We start from the raw sequence: 22,736 nt of genomic DNA on the forward strand, positions 1-22,736 counted from the left end.
CTTGGCATATCACGCACTAGAGTGTGGGTGCTGCAGTTGGCCCTACTTGTACTGTTGGTCGCAATGGTATTGGTCCCCCCCACCACCACATAGTTGGCAAAGACTGGACAATGTTCCTTATCATGGCCATGGCCCTTACATTTGATACACCATACTTCTTCATGCCCTTCTGACCATGGCACCTGTCCTTGTTTCAAACTTCGCATCTCTAAGCATAGGTTTTGTAATTGCGCATGGATTTGCTGAACTCCCAACCCCGAATCCTGTATTGGGGTTTCGTGCAATCTCATCATGGTTTCTAACGCTTTGGCTTGTGTTGAGATCTTTTTCTATGATAGCGCCATCCTTAGATGTGGTGTCAAGGATGCCACAAACCACGTGCAGTGATGTGCATCCCTCAATGTCATGTTAGCCTCGCGGATTGTGCTTTTTAACCTTTGATCTAGATCCCACGGGGTTTCACTCGGTAGCATCGCTATCTCTTTAAACCCAATGAGCGACTGTGTATTTGATTTTGGCTGACCAAATTCTTTGTTCAATGCATCCTGGATTGTCGTTATTCCCACATTTGGATGATCGCTTGAGTACTTTATATACCATGTGAACGCACGATCCTGTAGTGTGCTCACAACGTTAGCGTTTTTGATGTTATCATTCATTATGCCTTGGGCTTCCCATACATCCCTTACCACAAACCACAACTGACCTAGTTCCTCATTTCCTACACCCTTAAATACCGACAACTTGACTACGCTTGCCATCCCAACCTTTGGTGGTGGCAAAGGTGGAGGTGGAGTGGGTGAAGATAGATTTGATGTTGGTGAAGTGGGTGATGGCGTAGACATAGGTGGTATCAGTGGCAGCACTACTTAATCAACCAGACCGTGCTTCTTGGGGAGAACCTCGCGAGCTCCTCCCCACTTTCCCGCGAAATAGAAATTAGCAGACTATTCTCTAATCCTTCGGTTCCTCAGTAGCCTCTTCCACTCTGCGTTACACCAAACATCAATAAATGTGCATAATCTATTTTTCACACAACAACATCTTAATCCAAGTATTCAATGATTTGATGTACCTACCTCGCAGTCCTTGGAGAAAGCGCCTTTCTACTTCACTATAACTCACAGTTGTGTCTATTGTGAACTCAGTAATAAACCCTCCTATTACCTGATCCAACCAGTGATCTACTGCGCATGTGATTTTATCTTTGGATGCTTCTAGCCTGCGCACCAATTCTGGAGTCCACACAATAGGTTGATCTAGTCTACACCTTCCCACACTGTCGACTAACCTCGCGATCCAATCGTACAACTCTATCAGGGTTGTTACGAAGAAGATTTCATGGATATCTATGTATATGTAACGATCTGACCACCCTTCATCCGATATCCATGGGTTTCTGTTTTCCTAAACCACGATCTCGTGAAGCTTCTGATCCAGCCAATCTTCAAGCTCTTTCCTTGTAGGATTCCAGTGTTCCAACATTAGACATCCCTTAGGCAGATCTCGGTCCCGGCAATAGAACCATTTGTTGGCTTATATGGGCCTGACCCAGGTTCGGAAGAGTTATTTAGCTAAACAAATCCCGTAGCTACCGACCCTTTCGGTAACAATCCGTGGAGCGTGGACTAAGGTCTCACTCGAGGTAGCAGGGGAGGGTGCTGGAACCATGTTTTCGCACCCTTGGGATGTCTTGATGTGGTGTGGAATGTTCGTACACAATTCTATGGCTTCGCGCCACTCGGACTTGTGTAGATTCAGATCTAGGAAAATCCTTACTACTTATTAATTCATTGTTTATAGATTAGATCTAATTTTTATGGTCTTTAAGCAAACATTTAACAGAAATAACCAGTTCGTTCACCCAAAAAAGATGCAGATTCACAAAGACTCATAACGTAAGCATACGCGCATAGATCAAATAGTAATATCAACCATAAATTAACCAGATCCGCAATAATTCAAATTTAACAAAGAATTTCAGGATCAGCTTATCTTTATTCACTTCCTTCACCAATACATCCAGGTCCACCCTGCACACTCAGCTGCAGGGGTCCATGCACACAGCTGCAAACTCTGCTAGGCATGTGCGCACATATCTACAGAGCCTCTATCTATCTACCAACACCCTTGACTCGGACTTATAGATGCTTCAAGACTTCGTTCTTCAAAAACCCATTACATTCCATATCCAAAAGTACATACCAAAAGCTGACTTCTATCCATAGAGCCTCACTCTATTTATACATTTCCATGGTCCGTGGACCATGGGCAAGCTGACATACTTCCTATTATTTTACATTATTTTTGGGCAAACAACCCTTTGACTAGACTCATTTACAATTGGCGCTTCGTGCACTTTGTGGAGTCCTTACCATAATTTTCCCAAAATTGCAGGCTTTGAACCCTAGCATTGTTACGCAGGCCTTCTCCTACCCAAGATGTATTGATTTTTTTCTAAGATGTGTGTGTGCACATGTGTGTTCTTAAATGAATTGTTTGTCATTCAAATTATCTTACATGAACCATCGAGGAATGTTATTTTTAATGACTTATGTTTACTTATATGCATCAATAATGATATATAAATGTGAAATATAAGCTTCGAAATAGAACTCCTTGCAAACAAAGGTGCTATTCTTACTAAAGAAATTATAATAATTTACTTGATAAATGTTATGTGCATTATTCACTATTCACAATGCACTATTCACTATTAAGGTTAATGAGAAATGTGTCATAGGTAAAAGATTTTATCTTTTTGAAGCATAAGATATGTGATTTCTCAATTGATAGTTTTCATAAATTTATATGCTTAAATCACTTAATGGTTGTAACTGCAATTATATCATATTGGAAATCAACAAGGCACAAAGCCAGTTATTCATTGTTTACATATAAAATGCACTAATATGAGTGCATAAATGTGATATGTAATTTTTGAGATAAAAATATATTGTAAAAAATTTTGCATTTCTTAGAAAAACATATAATTGATGATAATGATTTATAAGTGGATTATCAAGGTTTGATTAGACACTATCATGGATGAATTATGTCATTGAACTTTTTGAACTGTAAGGCATCTAATTTCATTATTTAAAGTCATTTTTTTTGTAAATTTGTATTTTAAATAAACTGAAATCATATCACTTGAGCTAGAATTATATTATTGACTTGTACTTAGTTATGTCCATTAATATGAGTGTATAAATGTGATTTATGATAGCCATATACTACGACGCATTTTTTCAAAAAATAGGTCTTTGAATTTCTTGATAATAAGTATTAAGTGGACTATTTAGACTAATGGGTGATGGCTCATAAGTGAATACTGCTTGTTAAATTCTAGGGAATTCAATTTTTAACACATATTTTTTTTCATATATTCTTAAATCAACTATTTGTATATGCAATCATCTCATCTCATTTAATTTAATAAGTAATTCATTTATTGAATTTTATTTGTCTATCACGTAATTTATTAAGACTATACTAATCTCATATTATATTGTTGTGAAACAAAACTCTATGCAAAACAAAATTCTCTTCTTAATAAAACATGGAATAATTAATTAACAATGTGTTAAGTGGACCATCTAGACTCATTAAAGAGATGGGTAAAAGATGGTTGGATTTAAACTTTTTGCACCATAAGACATTGATTTTCCAATCCATATTAGCATTTTGTCATTTTCAATTCTTAAATAGTTTATTTGTGGTTTAAATAATTTCATAGAATCCAATATGACTTGAAGAATTCTATTTGGCTATATGCATTGATAGAAGTTCATAAATGTGATGCATTTTTTAAATGTAACTCTTTTTTTTTTTTTTCCTAGTTGAGACTAAGCTAAGTACCCGCGGGGGATTTGAACTGGTGACCTATCGCAAGGAGTGCCTTAACAACACACCCATTCACCGTAAATCCAAAGCCCCATGGGCAATGTAACTCTTAATGTAAGTAAATATATATATTTTACGAAACAAATTATAATTAATTGATAATGAGTTTTAAGTGGTCTATGTAAAGCTATTTATCGACTTTTATTTTCATATCATGAGGTTTAATCTAAGTGTGTGAATGTGGCATTTAAAAAAAAATAAAACTCCATGTAATATGAAATGTTTTTCCTAACACCACAAGGAATAATTAAGTGGTAATGAATGTTAAGTAGTTTGATAAAGTTATTTCAAGGTACAAGTCATAAATAAATGTATTTAAACTTTACGCAACATATAGCATTTGATTTTCCCACCTTTATCAATATTTGGTAAATTTCAATTCTGAAATAAATTATTTGTAATTGAAATAATCTCATAGAAACCAACAAGACAAGTATGTATTAAATTGTCTTTAGTATGTATGTATGTATAAATGGAATTTATTTTTGAAATAAAGATCTCAATGTAAGTAAAAACATATTTTTAAGAAAATTAATAATTTAAAATCAATTATTTATGAGTTCTAACTCGTTTATTCTATTTTGAATTGACATATTTTTCTAACTATGGATTATTAAATCAATTATTCCTATATGCAATAATGTCATATAAGTCAATAAGTCAAGAAACCATTAATTTATTTTTACTTAACTATCATGTGGTTTAATATGAATGTATGAATGTGACATTGATGTTTCTAGAATAAAAAGCCATGTAAAGAAAATGAATTTTCTAATAAAACATGGATTAATGAATTCACGATGAGCATTAAGTGGGATTTTTAGGCTCATTCAAGATATGGGCCATAAATCGATGTCTTTAAACTTTTTTCACCATATGACATGCTTTTCGCATCAATATTAGCATTTTGTAAATTTCAGTTCTTAAATCAACTATTTGTACTTAAAATAATCTCATAAAATCCAACAAGACTCAAAAGTTATTTATTGAATTTCATTTAGTTATATGTATTCGTATAAGTTTATAAATGTAATTTATTTTTGAAATAAAGCTATTAACGTAAGTAAATATATATCTTATACAAAACTAATTAGAATTAATTGATAATAAGCTTTAAGTGGGTTATTTAGAGTATATGAAAAATCAAGTGTCATAGATGAATGCCTTTTAATACATATTTAATCTTCAAAACCAATATCTTAATGATAATTTATTTGTATTTACATTAACTATTTAATAATTAAAGGACACGGGGACTTATACAAATTTCAACTAAAATACAAGAGTTATGTTTCACATTTATTTCTTCCCCATTAAAAATGCTTATCATTTTCTCTTCTTAGTGAAAGTAATGGTCAATCATGGTTTTCCATACAATTTGTTGACACTAAATTTACATCAAGTTTACTATTGGTTTTGACAATGTTGACAAGGAGAGATCAATATCCACACTACCATCAGCTATGCTAATATTTGAAAACCCTTGCCTCCACTACTTATAAGAAGTCACCACTAAGGTTTCTTGTTTACTTGAATTCGTGACACTGTCCATAATAATGGAATGACTTGAATACCCATTTAAGAACTCTCATTTGATGTACTTGGATTTGAGTGGAGATAGATCAATTGCACCTAACCTTTTTGCACCTAGATCAACAATGTATAACTTTTATAGTGGATGCATGCATGCTATGAAGATGAACGATGACCCCCTCATTAGTGCTTCATAAAGGCACAAAGGGACAATAGGAAATTGAGCACAAGAACATTTTACTAAGGTTTTAGTAGACTAGCTTCAATGCAATGCAAGGGACACCTATCCTTGTCATTTAAAATAATATCCTCACATCACCATCATTCAATCAACAAATCTCTCGTAGGTTGGGGGAAAGGCAGTTAGAGTCGCGAGACATAAAATTTAAACATCGATGAATCTAGTATGTTATCCATAACTATAATATATTTATTGGATGTTTGACATACTAATATGATTTAGCTTAAATCAATTTCTTCTAAGAGTTTGATTTCACACTCATATTGTGTATTGATACTATTGTACATAACAACCCCATGTTTGACCTATTCATGATCTCTAAATGGTTTGAAATTACAAAAATTATTTAATTTTGAATCAAGTTAATATGACGATTTAGAAAAGAATGAATGTTGTTGAAGGCCTTGTGATAAGAAACTTCCAAATTTAATCAAATATGTGTTATATGGGAATTTTAGAAAGAAGGAATTTGAAAAAGGGGTGTTGAATTATTTTTTTAAGTTTTGGAAAGGAGACTAGAAAAAGGGCATTGCACTGTAATTGTTTTTTAAAAGTTTTTGTAAAAGTGTCTGTTTTGTCAAAATAATTTGTAGACTCGTTTGTTTGTGGAAGCCAAGCAACAATGATGTTTTTATTGAAGTTAGATTTGATGTATACAGTTTGTTTTGTGTATTGAGTCTTACTGATCCAACACTTAAAAAATGGGAAAATCCAAGAGGCTAAGAAGGTCAAAGTGACAACAAGAGATGTTTGAGATCTTTTTAGATCTAGAAGTGAAGAGGCAAAAGGATGCCTTTGCATTGACATGCATAAAAGAATATGTAGATGACATCATTCTTCCCCTCATTTCAGATGCCAAGATAGTCGAGGAGGCTTGGGATCTCCTTGAGAGGAATTTTGGTGTAAAGGGGAGAATTGAAGTTGAAGATGAAGGTGGATCTATAGCATCAGATCTACAACGAGATGAAAATATTGTTGAATCCGACTTTTCTCAACCACAAGTGGATGATGTCTATGAAGAAGTTACATAAATACCAGAGAAGGATCACATAGATGCTTGTGAACCCCACTATGCACAGCCACAAGTGGATGAAAACTTAGTGATTCCAACAAGAGATTTTGTTGATGAAGATTTGGTAAAACTAGCAAGAGAGCTTGCTGATGAAAGTTTTGTGAATCCAGGAATAACGCTTGCTAATGAAAGTTTGGTGAATCCAGCAACAGAGCTCACTGAGGACAATGAAACTGCCATTGGAGCATTCAATGCTATGGTGAATCCAACAATTAATATTTCTGATGTAAACTTTGATGAAGCTTTTTTGGCTAATGATGAATGGTTGCAGGTGATGCAACAAAAACATCATATACACATGATGTTATTTAGTGAGAAAATCCCACTTAAGTTAGTGGAAGACAACATGTTTGTAGGAACACAGGTTAGTACAAAAGAGGAAGAGACAGAGAGAGAGACAGAGATTGAGGAAGAGACAAAGAAGGAAGCCCACAAAAAGAAAACAGAGACAAAGGCAAAGACAAAGAAGGAAGTGTAACAGAAGGAAGCTCTCATTGCAGAGCATAAGGAACAAAACCAATGTAGTTCTGAAAATGTTTTTACACTTACCATTGATTTCAAATGTGCAAGTACACAAAATTATTTTTAAGAACAATTAAATTTCCTTGAAGCATTGCTAGCAACACCATGTCTAGATGAGGTCTGCATAGAAGTTGTAGAAATGAATGTTGAAGACAACATGCATGATGGAGATATTAATGAAATTTTCAGGTATTGGAGTTGTGAAGAAATATTATTTTATTATAATCTTATGTTGTAGCAGATTGATGATGAAATAATATGTGGCAGCAACCCACATACAAGTTTTTTGAAGAAGTCCAGGATATGCTTAGACAACCTAGAATAATGAAATACATGCACCAAAAAATAAAGAAACTGAGGTTTGAAGGATACAACAGATAGAGAAAGTTGAAACAATTTAGAGACTACAAAAGTTGAGAGAAGAGAAGAAGAAAAGTAAATGTAGTTGAAGTCAATTTATAAATTGTAAGCCTAGCTGAGAGATAGTCGAGCAGGTATTTTTATGTGGTTGTAATTAAAGGGGAGTATTGTAGAATCTAATCCCAATTGAATTTTTATGTGGTTGTAATTAAGGGGTAGTGTTGGAGAATCTAATCCCAACCATCTGTTAGGTGTCAAAAGCGTCCCTCCAAGTGTCCTAATTTAGTTTCACGGAGTCAAGTTTGACTCTAGTGACTTATTACTATTGTTTCCAATTAATCTTATTTAACTAATTCGTAACACTAAGAAGACCAAGTCCTTTACTCTGTGTTCTCTTCAATTTTTGTCCATACAAATTTCAATGAAGAATAACACCAAAATTCCTAAAAATTTCTCAAGTGGAGAAAAACTTTTATAGAACCTAGTTTACACTACTAGATCGTTAGTCATTGAATGTTGACAAAGTATATTTGAAGAAGTAAAATATTATAGGGCCTAGTTTACACTGCCACGTCGTCACTCGTTCATGGTTGACCAAGTATATTTGATGAAGTAAAATATATATTTATTTAAATAGAAATATATATTTTATATTATTTAAATATAGTTTGGTGAAATATATATTTTACTTTTTTAAACATAATTCGGTTAATCTTTAGGTTCATTTCAAAGAAAGATTGAGAATGGAAACCATTTTAAAGAAAATTAAGCAGCTTTTATTTATATATATCACCCGTTTCTTTTTGCGATTCAATAGGCAATTTGAGGACCAGGTCGTTTTGTGTGCAGTAACTTAACGTGACAATCATTGTTTATATTAACGTAAGGTGCTCTTGACAGGAATGTTCTCAGGCCGAGATCCTCTAAACGTTCGTGTACTGATAAAGGCACATACAGTTGAAACACATGAAATCTGAAATCAATGACCTCATCCTTGGCTATATGTAATTCTTCTTAAATTTCCTAGGGGGTTCACCCGTGGTAAATTCGAGTGGCTATCGTGCCCAAGAGCCACTAGGAGAGCAATGACCCCACTAGGTGAATCATTGTTGTTGCAGTTTGGAGGCAGAGAAGTAGTGGGATAAACAAGAGAGCATGAGAACCTGAAGGTCAGAAAAGAGCCAAAGGAAGTGAGTGGAGGGTCAAAGTGGGTCGAAGAACCGTTAACTTGCAATCACAAAGCTAGGTAAGAATAAAAAACATTAATTTGCAACCCCAAAGCTAACCATGCCACTCGCATAATGGAAGGTAGTAATAAAGAAAATTTCCAAGCAAATCTATAGGAGAAGATGAGGGAAAGGTAAGATAAGCTGGGATAAAGGATTTTGTTACAATAATTTGTAGATGAAATAGACTTTTTCATTAAAATTTAGTAAAAAAATTTCAAGAAAGAATGTGATTTTTTGTTGTTTAGAATGAATTTTTGAATGTATAATGAGGTTAAAAAACCATTTCATTTATAAATTAAACTATGCCAACCAATAAAACCATAATAAAATATTAATCCCACTTGATATAAACATATAAACAATGTAACCTCAACCTAACAAAACACCCAAAAAAAAAAAAATTAGAAATACACCATAATAACTATATAAAATAAAATACTAACATCAAAATTCCAATAAACTAAAATACTAAGATTAGGCAAAAGTGGGAAGCCCCTTTTAGCATGCATCCCATCCTTTTACCCCATATGCGGAGGGGGTTAAAGTTACAATGAGTTTGAGTAATTATTTTTTTACATAAAAAGGGAAAAATTTATTTATTATTATAATATATATATATATATATATATATATATATATAAATTCTATTTTTTAATAACAAATTTAAATTTTAATACTATCAGTTAAAAAAATTTAAGTTCATTCAAAGACCTCTCATAATCTTGATACTGCAGGACTTCTTCAAATGATAATATTCTATGGTCGAATTCCCATCAAAAAGGGAAAAGCAGGCACAATAGTTAATTTTCACCCAGCCCCTTCAGAAGTGGAAGAGTATATTAGATTAGAAAAGTTTTAAATATAATATTGAGTATAATAGGATTTTGGTTAGAAAGTAGGGAGAAAAATAAATTAACACACAAATTTGTATATATAAATAATAATAAGAGTTGAGTTGTGGCTTTTTTTTATTGATCACATAAATAATTATAATAAATTTAATAAAAAATATTTATACCTTTTACACTACTCAAAATAACAAATAAAAAATATTTATACCTTTTACACTACTCAAAATAACTTTAACAAGTAACACACTCTAAATCTGACTTTACCTCCAGAAATATAAGACTAAACTTACTCAACTTACCTCAATTAACTGACAATCTAAATGTAAACCACTCTGCAAACCGGAATAATTAGTTATCTTTAAGACTTTTGGACATTTCTCCCTGCAGCCCCTTCGTGTGGAAAACGTCAAATTCTTTTGCTATCTGGTACCTGCAGCGAGTTGACAGCATGACGATCAGATTGCGTGCCTTTCGTTTGGTTTTGTTTTTATCATTCGTTATTTGCAAGGCAAGGCGATAGGACAGTAGATGATTGAAAAAGTAAGAGTCTGCGGTGAAGATCATGTCAAAATTTATTTGCTTATTCTTCCATTCCACTTCAAACCCTACCTTACCCTATTTCAGCTCACGATACAAATCTATATATTTTATTTATAATCAGACGCCATGTCCGACGAAAAGCTTTTACAGTTGTCTGAAGAAGATACAAGCGCAGAGCACTCAAATTGACCCCACAACTTTGAAAAACCGACCCACGTCTTCAAAAAAAAAGACACTCAGGTTGAAACTAACTTCATTTCCAGGTACAACGAAATTCCGAAGATTGAAGTTCTGCTAAATGATTAGAAACGTTGAATTTGGTGATTGATATATTCGGTGTTTTTGAACTCCACAATGTTTATTTTATAATAATTTTGGATTACCCGGGTCAATCTAAATCCACTAAAATTAAATTTCACTAAAGGGAAGGTTTCAAAAAAATTTCACTAATACCATTAAAAAAAAAAAAAAAAACTTGCATTTTGAATAAAAATACAATTTTTTATAGATTTTACTTAATGTGAAGAAGCTAAGTGTCCAATATTTTTTTACATGCTATTCAACATTCAAAAATACAATTTAAAAAGTAGAAAATTGCAATTTTCATAAAAGCATAAAACAATTGAACTTACTTTTATCAATAATATGACTATAGATGCCAAAGAGGAGGCCCCAAAAAAATCACAGAAATTTCTCTAATAGATTGTCTTAGAAGGAAATTTATATAAAACTTAGTCTATACCACCACATTGTCAAGTATAAATTAAGTATAAATTTTACCACCACATGTGTTTATTTAACTATAAATTTACTTATTAAAACATAGCTTGTTCAAATAGCATAGAAAGAGTTAATGATGGAATCATTTTTGGAGATATTAAGTTGGAGATTTAACTCCTACTTGTATGTAATATACCTATTGTGATTTACCCCACGTAAAGTAATTTTAAATTACCAATCAGTTATTCAAACCTGCGTAAAAGTAATTTTAAATTACATTTCAGTTACAACTAATTCTTGCCATTGGTTAAATGGATCAGCGAGCACCCTAACAGGGGGGGATGGAGTTTCCTAAAAAGGGAAACAGTTGATGGAACTGGGAAATAACATGAAAGTTCTGGCTTCTGTGCTGGGTGGACAGACAGAAGGAAAGACAATCTTGCTCCAAGGGCAAAGAAGAAAAAGAAAAACAAGGTTACGTCTGGTGAGGACCAGATAACCTGGCACAAGGAGTGCACTAATTCCTGTTGAGGGCTGGAGGCCTGCAGGATAGCTCGGGGGGAGAACTCCGTCTGAAGGATGGATCTCATGGCTGGGAGGAGAGCAGAAATAAAGATCAGGTGACTTTTTGTTTGAGCAAAACCATTCCTGACAGAGATAATCAGGTACGGTTCCAAACTAGTAGTCCCTGATAAATTATATACTGTGTATGGAAAGTACAGTGATTTAATTAGGAAAAGATTATGTGTTTCCTAAACAATGCTGTGAAAGATAGCATGGATATTGCATTTGGAAAAACTAAGAAAGAACTGTCCTGTCGTGGACCAGTCTGGGTTAGTACCAGACAGGAATAAAAAACTGAGTATAAAAATAAGTTGAACACGGGTTAGGGAAACCCTGCTTCGGGATGGGCTACAGTGTAGCAGTCACGACCCCAGTGTTATTAGAGAAGGGGGGTTATTAAACGGAAGTAAACTTTATATCTGGTAAACTGGGAATGCCGGGGGTGTAAACGAGTAAGGGTTGCATCTTTTGAAACAAAGAAAGACGCCGACTGTAAGCGAGAGAATAAGTCGGTTAAAAACAATTTTAACACAAAAACCCTGCATGTCCAACCGAAGGTTCTGTACAGAGAACTTTGGACAGTAGACCCAAGAGCCTCACCTTATGACAAGGGTTGACAACAAGTCTTTGGGCCTGTGCTACTGGCCGATGGTAAACCCGAGACATGGCATTTCCTGTATACAGACACATATAAACTACAAACTGTGTGCTACGATAACCATAACGATAACAGAAGAATAACCATAGCTCAAATGCTATAACATTAACGATTACTGTGGGAATTTATTTATATATATGCAGATTTATAGCATGCAGACAGTATAAGAGACGTTCTGCTACCCGAGTCGGGGCATGAACTGATAATATCTTTTACTCATACTAAATCTGAGAAAGAAAATGTGCATGCGAGTAAACAGGGGACGTAAGTCTATTGAATAGCAAACCTGTGTATGCAACTGTAATAGCATGCATTAGAATAATACTAATGACTAGGCGAAAAAGCAGAAGTCCAGCATTCAGAGTCACTCTTTCTCAGGAAAAGGGGATTATTCATTAAAACTCATTTATTCACCAAAGATATGTCAATGCGAACTAAGCAATGATAGCATTAACACGCAAGGATTATAGCATAAGAGTATTTTTATAACCGAGCAAAACCAAAGCAAAAATCCGCTCGACAAAGAACAACAGTGGTACAGTTACAAACCCTAAGTCTGCTTCATGCATAAGGGACTTTAAACGAAAAATAACCTGATACAACAGTGAAGATGCCAGAGGGCTGTAAAATGTTCATAACTGTATCGACAGTAAAAATAATCATTAAAACATATCAATACATTGTGCAAGGGAACGAGCCCGAAATGTTTATGACTGTATCTGCGCGTGAAGGCCAGACCTGGGTCATGCAACCGTCAAGAATCCAAGGTCTGCCGCTAGGCAGCTACTTGTATACATATATTTACAAAGCAAAAAGAGAACAGGTGGGTATAATCAACCCAAGAAACCTTTACAGTTATTAACTTGTAACATGATAGACACATTCACAACTTAAATTAAGCCGCGGCCAACTGTGGAGGGTTCTTAACAAAGAAGCCGAAAGCGGATGGAAAACCTCAGTGAAAACCTGATCTGCATGAGACCATACCGGGTTTACATGACTGTAAACCTGAAATTCTCCAAACAAATAAAACTTTGAATCGCCGAGGATCCTTACCTGGGGTGTTAGGAGATTGTTGCAGCACAAGTCGATATGGAGACCGCCCGGAGCACAACCAAACAACTGTATGAAACTTGACAGAAAATGTAAATGGCGGTAAGTAAAACTTAGAGATAGCTAACCATTAAAGCAAACATAAGCTGAGGAACGAAAAGACACCATGATTACCTGTAAGGTTCATAGCAACGAAACCCAGCTCCGGAGCACTGCAGATTGCAGCAATGAATGGTTGGAAGACGAACTTGAGCAGAAGCAGTGATCGAGCCGCATTAGCCGCAGACATCAAATGATCTAACACGGTGAATGGCCACATAAATACCACCAATAAACCCTGATAGAATTTCCGCCCTCCGATCTCCAAAAAAGATCTAGACCGTCGAAGTATGGCGGAAGTTGTTGGTGGAAAAATCAATGTTGGCTTCCCCAAGGTGTCACATGGCTGGAGTAACCAGGCCATGCCACCTGCCCTGGAAGGACGGTTCACAGTAAAGGCTGGAAAGAGTTGTCACCAGTTGAGTGCTGTGGCGGGACCATGGAAGGCCACGCCCATTAATACAAAACGTTCAAAACATCTTCGGCAGCTATAACATATAATCAATACATAAACCAAACCCCAATGCTGACAGGGAGAAGCCGCGTGGTAAGTTACAACTGAGACCCGAAGTTAAACACAGTCAATGACATATGTGGACAAGGATTATATATGTTAATGTAAGGGCGTGCCAACTGTATAATGATTTGTATATATATATATTCTTTAATGCATGCCATTAGTATTTCGATGTATGAAGTACTTAAGGTTGAATTGTAACACCATAATGATAAGGTATAAGATGCGTAGGTAAGACGGAATTATTAATATGATGAACCTTGAACTTAATGGTGGTAATGTTTAAGTTGTATATTCACGGTTAATGATAATAATGCATATAAGTTCCATGTGCATGGTTAGAATTATTATTACCGCAATCAAATTTTTTTATGTGCTTAAAGTAATGAGTAGAGGCGTGACAAGTGGCATCAGAGCTAAAGGTTGCAGTATTGGCGCCTTTGGGAATTGGTAGGCGGAAAGGATATTGAGGTACGCCATCAGTAGGCATTAACTCAGGTATGAGTTTAATCATTCGCATATTCATTTATTTCATACACTACTTTTGGCATGACAGGTGTGATTCATGTTTATAACTTCTTTGAGAAGTAAGTAATAAGTTGTTACATAACTACGTTCATAACGTTCATAACGTTGGATTCCTGATGAGGATAAAAGACAATGAAACTTTTGTCGCACTTACAAACAAAGATTTGAACACTCATTGCACTTAAGAACTATATTGAACACTCATTGAGGAAGTGACAACCAACTACCAACTTTTGATTTGCACATATGGCAATAACAGCAATGCATATATTGAACTAGATTGAAATTGCAATGAACGAAACTTAATGAGCCAATGCATGAATATAAAATTAGGGGGAACATCCTTGAATAGGATGAAAAATTGTTTTAAAAATAACATTAGAAGAACCCCTTTAGATATTGAAAACATGCAATGAGTCAAGCAGCGAGACTTGATTTTCATAACTAACTTTTGATTCAGTCTTGTCATGGATGCATGAAGACAATTGGTAGTTGAGATTGGTTAGTGTTGTATGACTAACCCATAGAACTTATGTGCATTAATTCAATTGGACTAAGATTGTTACATTTCGTAAACAAGTGAAGGTTGAATGGTGTCACATGCATGGAATGTGTGTATGAAGATTCTTTACTCTCTCTGTGCTATAGTCCAGTTGTTCATGAGAAGAGTTCTTAATTTTATTCACCATGAGAATGCATGATGAAGAGTATATGCTTATGTCTTAATAGGTTTAATGATGATTACCCTCTAATCAACTGAAATCCATTAGCATGATATGTGTTTATCATTACTTGTTGAGAGATAAAAACCATTGGAACCTCGATGTAAGGATGGTTGAATTTATCTCTACTATGGGAATGATGGATTTCTTATGCATGTTGCATTCCAGTGTGAAGTAAATTGTAGAGGCATGTGCAGTGGGTAACATTTTTAGGACCTATTCATGGTATAATTACATGTGATAATTATACATAAATAGACTACCTGTGTTAATACAGCTGTCAGTAAACTCTAATTGCCTTTCCCAACCTTGGATGCTTCCAAAGGAAAAGGAAGCAAGGAGAAGGAAGAAGACCGTGCTGTAGGGACAGACGGAGATGGGAAAAAGAAATCGCTAAGGCTGGTGATGACCAGATAGCGCAAGCTTTGGGTGTTAGAATCTTGCAGAAGACTCTAAGTCTTGGGATGACTAGATAGTGCTCGATGAGCATGTGAGTATTTCCTTGACCATGCTTAAGGAGTTGGAAAATGATATCTATAGTGTGTTGCTGTTAATGATTTTCGTAATGTCTCCTTGAAGTCATTATTCTGAATGGACACATAGTACTGTTATGATAATTGTTGCATCTAGCATCAAGTGGTAACTTTGGTGCGTGTGTGACACTTAGGAGATTATGCTTCTAATTGCATAAGTAGAGCAATTGCTTCCGGTTAGGGTGGTTAAAACTTGTTAGTTATGCATGTTGACCCAAGAATAAGATAAGTGTCTTGTTCACTTACTTGAAGAACATGTATGAATGTTTTATATGATTTCTTAGTAGAGAAAGTATTTGAATGCATGCAATAAAAGAATGGTTCTTTTATAGATTTTCGTGGTAAAGAAAAAGGGTTAAGGCATGCAGTTAAAGATTGATTGTTTATATGTTTTCTTGGTAGAGAAAATATGATAATACTTGCAGTAAAAGAATTGGTTATTGCTTCTTAGTAAAGAGAATAGGTAGTTCCTCCTAGTAGGACTACATGTGAGTCTTGTGAGAGAAATGTTTGTCTCTTGTTGTCTTTCTTGGAATAAAATCCTTGCTAAATATAGCAAAAGAATCTTCTTGAGAAAGAGGATGAGGCATATAAATGTCCTGAGGACATAGGATGGAAGGTGGCCAAGTTTTTTTGAATTGAAGTATGTATCTTTAAAATGATAAAAGCTTCTTGGAAAATATATATATTTATATATGTATATGCTAATTGCATTATGATTCTAGTTAGTTTCTAAGCTCTAGTGATATGACTATGCATTAGATGCATGATAAAAGATAACTAAGAATGTGCTTCTAGGCACATAGATATTCATCCCTAAATTCTCGAGGAAAGAATATATTACATATATACATAAATATAGTCTCCTCCTAAGAGTATGCATACTTCATGTATGAAGATGCATGATTTTGTGAGAATTTTTCTTGGAAATAAAAATAGAGGTTCTTCCCCTAAAGACACATTAGAAAAGTGTTCATACAAAAACCAAAATCCTTACTCGTTGCATGAAAAGAACTATGTGCATTGAAGTAAGGTAATTGTGTTAGAAGAACACATGTTGCATATTGGTAGCTATTTTGACTTTGGAATTATGAGTCTGTGTGTACTTAGAGAAAGTGGTCATGCTAGCTTCCTTGAAAATAATAATCTCTTGGAGAGATTGTCTTGTTGAATGAGCTGTGTTGATTGCTTGATTTTGATACATAAAGGATAAGTAAACCTTGTTTGTATCTTGAATTTTTATGCCTAAAGATAGATATCTTTAATAACTCTTGAAAGGGAATCTTGAGAAACCCTCACATCGGAAGATGGAGAAATGAGGATTTAAAATGACTTCCTTTAAGAAAGAGGCATGTGGTTTGTCGTATGAAATGATGGTGGTCTTCTAGTGAAGGGAATAAGTGTTGCATACATTAAAAAAGGGCTTATAGGATAAGCAATAGTATGCACGAAGATTAGTCATTGTGACGTAAGAGTTATGTTCTTGTATGTTAGAGAAATTATGTTTAATTACACTAACAATGCATGACCCAAGCTAGCCATAGTAAACGTAAGATAATACTCCATTAATGATGATTTGAATTGGAACAACATACTATGGCAAAATTGGGAATGCTGAGAGTATTAACTCAACTGTTGCTGACATTTATACATTAATGAGTATTTGCATATACTTTTATACATGACAAGATTGTATGCATGAACACTCTTGGAAATGAAATACGTGTTAACTGATGCATATTTATAACTAACGTTGCTGATGGGATTAAGTAGTGGTAGCTTAATGGCAACAAGAAAACTCATCACATAAATTGTTGCAATGTGAAATGCAATTATAAATGAGAAAGAATGATGTTATATGATATGCATGAATTATGTTATTTGGAAAATTTGCATGCATACAACATGTATGATGGATATGTTTCCCATCAATCTTGATGTTGTGGACCCATGTTGGGGTTAAGTGTAAAAGCATGGTATACATGCATGTCTATTGTGCTAATGATAATGTTCATATGGTTCATTGTGCAAATTACTTTGAGAAAGAGTATTAAAAGAAAAAAATATTCATGCTATGTCTGGTTAGGATCAGATGGCATAAGAGGAAAAGAATTTTCCTGTGTACGCTATGTCTGGTTAGGATCAGATGGCGTTTACTGGCGAGACCAGTGCAATTGCGGTCGAGTAGGACCTGCAAGTGCTTGGGTTGATGGCAATACCTGCCCAGAGGGGTTGATGGTACTTGTCTGCCCGGAGTTGGGTTGATGGCAGCTACCTGCCCGGAAGGGTTGATGGTACTTGTCTGCCCAGATCTCCTCTCCCTAGAATTCTTGAGCTGGTTGGCCAGTGGGATTCTATGTTAGACCTGGTAAGGTCTCTATAAAAGAAACTGTCTGGATGTGAAAATGACTCGGTTTGGTTATGGAAACCGGTTCCCATGGGTTGGGAATTCTTTAGCCTATTATGATGCTCATAGCTAAAGAAATGAATGAATCAGCTATATGATATGTTGAAAATAAATTCTATATGTAGTTGTGTGAAATATGTTATGCACATTTAACAAGAAATGAGCTTAGTGCTCTATAAGGAGTAGATGGAAAAAAAAAAAAACTTAACTCCTTTATTGTATTATTGATGTTGTGAACATCTTAGTGGGAGCTAAGACAGTGTTTTGCTTGATGCAATTATTGACTGTTTTGATGATTAGAGAATTATGTGCTCTTTTGGTACTTCTCGAGGTACTTTGCGGATGTCTTTGGTAAGAATTCGTTCAGTATGCACGTGGAACGGTGATTTATCATTTGATGATTAGTATTAGTGCTCTTTAAGTACTTATAAAAGTACTGTGATTTAGAAAGCATCTAACATTGCAATTGATTGCTAGTCAAAAGTATTTCATTTGACTCAAAATATAGTGACTAATGTGATTGAATTATTAGTCATATATTACAGGAGTTACTTACCATGGAAGGTTGAAGAGTTGTCCAACCACTATTAAATGTTTACATGAAGGTATTCATGATTTTCAAGGACAGATGGTAAGTAATGGTAAGTAGATACAGAGAATTGTTATCATGAATGAATAAGGGCCACGTGGTGGCGATTAGAAGTTGCATATTTTTGCAACTATTGATGCTTATAACTAATGATATTTCTTAAGACTATATCATTACTATTTTTGTTTGCCGTCTTTTCTTGGAATGGAATCGCTGATTTCAAGAGGAAAGGATCACATTTTGTGTGGTTTAGATGGTAATACGATGAGTAAAATCGCAAGTTCTCAATGAAAGAAAAACACCGAGGACGGTGTTCCTGTTAAGGGGGGGAGTATGTAATATACCTATTGTGATTTACCCCACGTAAAGTAATTTTAAATTACCAATCAGTTATTCAAACCTGCGTAAAAGTAATTTTAAATTACATTTCAGTTACAACTAATTCTTGCCATTGGTTAAATGGATCAGCGAGCACCCTAACAGGGGGGATGGAGTTTCCTAAAAAGGGAAACAGTTGATGGAACTGGGAAATAACATGAAAGTTCTGGCTTCTGTGCTGGGTGGACAGACAGAAGGAAAGACAATCTTGCTCCAAGGGCAAAGAAGAAAAAGAAAAACAAGGTTACGTCTGGTGAGGACCAGATAACCTGGCACAAGGAGTGCACTAATTCCTGTTGAGGGCTGGAGGCCTGCAGGATAGCTCGGGGGGAGAACTCCGTCTGAAGGATGGATCTCATGGCTGGGAGGAGAGCAGAAATAAAGATCAGGTGACTTTTTGTTTGAGCAAAACCATTCCTGACAGAGATAATCAGGTACGGTTCCAAACTAGTAGTCCCTGATAAATTATATACTGTGTATGGAAAGTACAGTGATTTAATTAGGAAAAGATTATGTGTTTCCTAAACAATGCTGTGAAAGATAGCATGGATATTGCATTTGGAAAAACTAAGAAAGAACTGTCCTGTCGTGGACCAGTCTGGGTTAGTACCAGACAGGAATAAAAAACTGAGTATAAAAATAAGTTGAACATGGGTTAGGGAAACCCTGCTTCGGGATGGGCTACAGTGTAGCAGTCACGACCCCAGTGTTATTAGAGAAGGGGGGTTATTAAACGGAAGTAAACTTTATATCTGGTAAACTGGGAATGCCGGGGGTGTAAACGAGTAAGGGTTGCATCTTTTGAAACAAAGAAAGACGCCGACTGTAAGCGAGAGGATAAGTCGGTTAAAAACAATTTTAACACAAAAACCCTGCATGTCCAACCGAAGGTTCTGTACAGAGAACTTTGGACAGTAGACCCAAGAGCCTCACCTTATGACAAGGGTTGACAACAAGTCTTTGGGCCTGTGCTACTGGCCGATGGTAAACCCGAGACATGGCATTTCCTGTATACAGACACATATAAACTACAAACTGTGTGCTACGATAACCATAACGATAACAGAAGAATAACCATAGCTCAAATGCTATAACATTAACGATTACTGTGGGAATTTATTTATATATATGCAGATTTATAGCATGCAGACAGTATAAGAGACGTTCTGCTACCCGAGTCGGGGCATGAACTGATAATATCTTTTACTCATACTAAATCTGAGAAAGAAAATGTGCATGCGAGTAAACAGGGGACGTAAGTCTATTGAATAGCAAACCTGTGTATGCAACTGTAATAGCATGCATTAGAATAATACTAATGACTAGGCGAAAAAGCAGAAGTCCAGCATTCAGAGTCACTCTTTCTCAGGAAAAGGGGATTATTCATTAAAACTCATTTATTCACCAAAGATATGTCAATGCGAACTAAGCAATGATAGCATTAACACGCAAGGATTATAGCATAAGAGTATTTTTATAACCGAGCAAAACCAAAGCAAAAATCCGCTCGACAAAGAACAACAGTGGTACAGTTACAAACCCTAAGTCTGCTTCATGCATAAGGGACTTTAAACGAAAAATAACCTGATACAACAGTGAAGATGCCAGAGGGCTGTAAAATGTTCATAACTGTATCGACAGTAAAAATAATCATTAAAACATATCAATACATTGTGCAAGGGAACGAGCCCGAAATGTTTATGACTGTATCTGCGTGTGAAGGCCAGACCTGGGTCATGCAACCGTCAAGAATCCAAGGTCTGCCGCTAGGCAGCTACTTGTATACATATATTTACAAAGCAAAAAGAGAACAGGTGGGTATAATCAACCCAAGAAACCTTTACAGTTATTAACTTGTAACATGATAGACACATTCACAACTTAAATTAAGCCGCGGCCAACTGTGGAGGGTTCTTAACAAAGAAGCCGAAAGCGGATGGAAAACCTCAGTGAAAACCTGATCTGCATGAGACCATACCGGGTTTACATGACTGTAAACCTGAAATTCTCCAAACAAATAAAACTCTGAATCGCCGAGGATCCTTACCTGGGGTGTTAGGAGATTGTTGCAGCACAAGTCGATATGGAGACCGCCCGGAGCACAACCAAACAACTGTATGAAACTTGACAGAAAATGTAAATGGCGGTAAGTAAAACTCAGAGATAGCTAACCATTAAAGCAAACATAAGCTGAGGAACGAAAAGACACCATGATTACCTGTAAGGTTCATAGCAACGAAACCCAGCTCCGGAGCACTGCAGATTGCAGCAATGAATGGTTGGAAGACGAACTTGAGCAGAAGCAGTGATCGAGCCGCATTAGCCGCAGACATCAAATGATCTAACACGGTGAATGGCCACATAAATACCACCGATAAACCCTGATAGAATTTCCGCCCTCCGATCTCCAAAAAAGATCTAGACCGTCGAAGTATGGCGGAAGTTGTTGGCGGAAAAATCAATGTTGGCTTCCCCAAGGTGTCACATGGCTGGAGTAACCAGGCCATGCCACCTGCCCTGGAAGGACGGTTCACAGTAAAGGCTGGAAAGAGTTGTCACCAGTTGAGTGCTGTGGCGGGACCATGGAAGGCCACGCCCATTAATACAAAACGTTCAAAACATCTTCGGCAGCTATAACATATAATCAATACATAAACCAAACCCCAATGCTGACAGGGAGAAGCCGCGTGGTAAGTTACAACTGAGACCCGAAGTTAAACACAGTCAATGACATATGTGGACAAGGATTATATATGTTAATGTAAGGGCGTGCCAACTGTATAATGATTTGTATATATATATATTCTTTAATGCATGCCATTAGTATTTCGATGTATGAAGTACTTAAGGTTGAATTGTAACACCATAATGATAAGGTATAAGATGCGTAGGTAAGACGGAATTATTAATATGATGAACCTTGAACTTAATGGTGGTAATGTTTAAGTTGTATATTCACGGTTAATGATAATAATGCATATAAGTTCCATGTGCATGGTTAGAATTATTATTACCGCAATCAAATTTTTTTATGTGCTTAAAGTAATGAGTAGAGGCGTGACATATTGTGCATATTGAATGATGTTCCTCATCATTAAATGTAATTGTTGTATGAGTTGCTTGATTGTTAATTAGTTGGATTTGAGAACTTTAGTCCAACTAAAATAGCTTCTAGTTTAGTGTTTCATTGAGATGTTTTCTCAACTAAATGGTTATGTGGTTAAGATGGAATTTCTATCTTCAACCAATATTTGATGTATTTATACGTGTGTTTATCATCATGCAAAATAAATTTTATTGTGCAATCAATTTTGTAAATTGGTCACACAGTGAGCTATGGACATTACTCCCTCAAGGGAGGGCCCAGGATAATGGGAGAGTGATATGTTGTTATTGTAGATTGTAGATTAAATTATTTGAAAGCATGTGTGATTGTCTGTATGAGTGCTTCTTTCCCCACCTTGGTCTTTATCGAAGAATAATTTTTGTGCATCAAATCAATCCACAACCTAGAACATGAACAATATGCAAATACACATCACAAATAAGAAAACGAGTCACGAGTAAAGAAGAGGAGAACATAAATGAAGGAAGAAATCCATTGGATGAGTCATCCGTTCAAGGTTCAAAAGCCAATATATTGCCACATCCCATACTATTTTATCAACTATCTTCCAAATGCAAAAGTCTACGCTTGAAATGGTCTGTGCATAA

The 22,736-nt window shown here is 35.5% G+C and overlaps 2 protein-coding genes across 2 annotated transcripts; both read right to left on the reverse strand.

Annotated features, from left to right (window-relative positions):
• Positions 1 to 12,773: 12,773 nt before the first annotated feature.
• On the reverse strand, positions 12,774 to 13,568 carry LOC149146025 (uncharacterized). The gene is made up of 3 exons (XM_089452630.1): positions 13,424 to 13,568; positions 13,253 to 13,318; positions 12,774 to 13,167 (listed from the first exon to the last, which is right to left on the reverse strand). The coding sequence occupies exons 1-3, from the start codon at positions 13,566 to 13,568 to the stop codon at positions 13,055 to 13,057; spliced, it is 324 nt and encodes a 107-aa protein (XP_089308756.1). The 3' UTR covers positions 12,774 to 13,054.
• Positions 13,569 to 20,759: 7,191 nt separating this feature from the next.
• LOC149146026 (uncharacterized) lies at positions 20,760 to 21,385 on the reverse strand. The gene is made up of 3 exons (XM_089452631.1): positions 21,241 to 21,385; positions 21,070 to 21,135; positions 20,760 to 20,984 (listed from the first exon to the last, which is right to left on the reverse strand). The coding sequence occupies exons 1-3, from the start codon at positions 21,383 to 21,385 to the stop codon at positions 20,872 to 20,874; spliced, it is 324 nt and encodes a 107-aa protein (XP_089308757.1). The 3' UTR covers positions 20,760 to 20,871.
• Positions 21,386 to 22,736: the final 1,351 nt, after the last annotated feature.

The sequence above is a fragment of the Pinus tabuliformis genome, chromosome X (assembly GCF_031772625.1).
Source record: "Pinus tabuliformis cultivar Carrire ecotype Pingquan chromosome X, CPIR1, whole genome shotgun sequence".
In the NCBI taxonomy this organism is placed as follows: domain Eukaryota; kingdom Viridiplantae; phylum Streptophyta; class Pinopsida; order Pinales; family Pinaceae; genus Pinus; species Pinus tabuliformis.

Bases quoted from the DNA above. Each gene is read 5' to 3' on its own strand.
- LOC149146025 (XM_089452630.1), bottom strand. From the start codon at position 13,568: ATGTGGCCATTCACCGTGTTAGATCATTTGATGTCTGCGGCTAATGCG. The intron at 13,319-13,423 runs GTAATCATGGTG...AGTTTCATACAG, and splicing joins CGTTGCTATGAACCTTACAG to TTGTTTGGTTGTGCTCCGGG. The intron at 13,168-13,252 runs GTAAGGATCCTC...GGTCTCATGCAG, and splicing joins ACAATCTCCTAACACCCCAG to ATCAGGTTTTCACTGAGGTT.
- LOC149146026 (XM_089452631.1), bottom strand. From the start codon at position 21,385: ATGTGGCCATTCACCGTGTTAGATCATTTGATGTCTGCGGCTAATGCG. The intron at 21,136-21,240 runs GTAATCATGGTG...AGTTTCATACAG, and splicing joins CGTTGCTATGAACCTTACAG to TTGTTTGGTTGTGCTCCGGG. The intron at 20,985-21,069 runs GTAAGGATCCTC...GGTCTCATGCAG, and splicing joins ACAATCTCCTAACACCCCAG to ATCAGGTTTTCACTGAGGTT.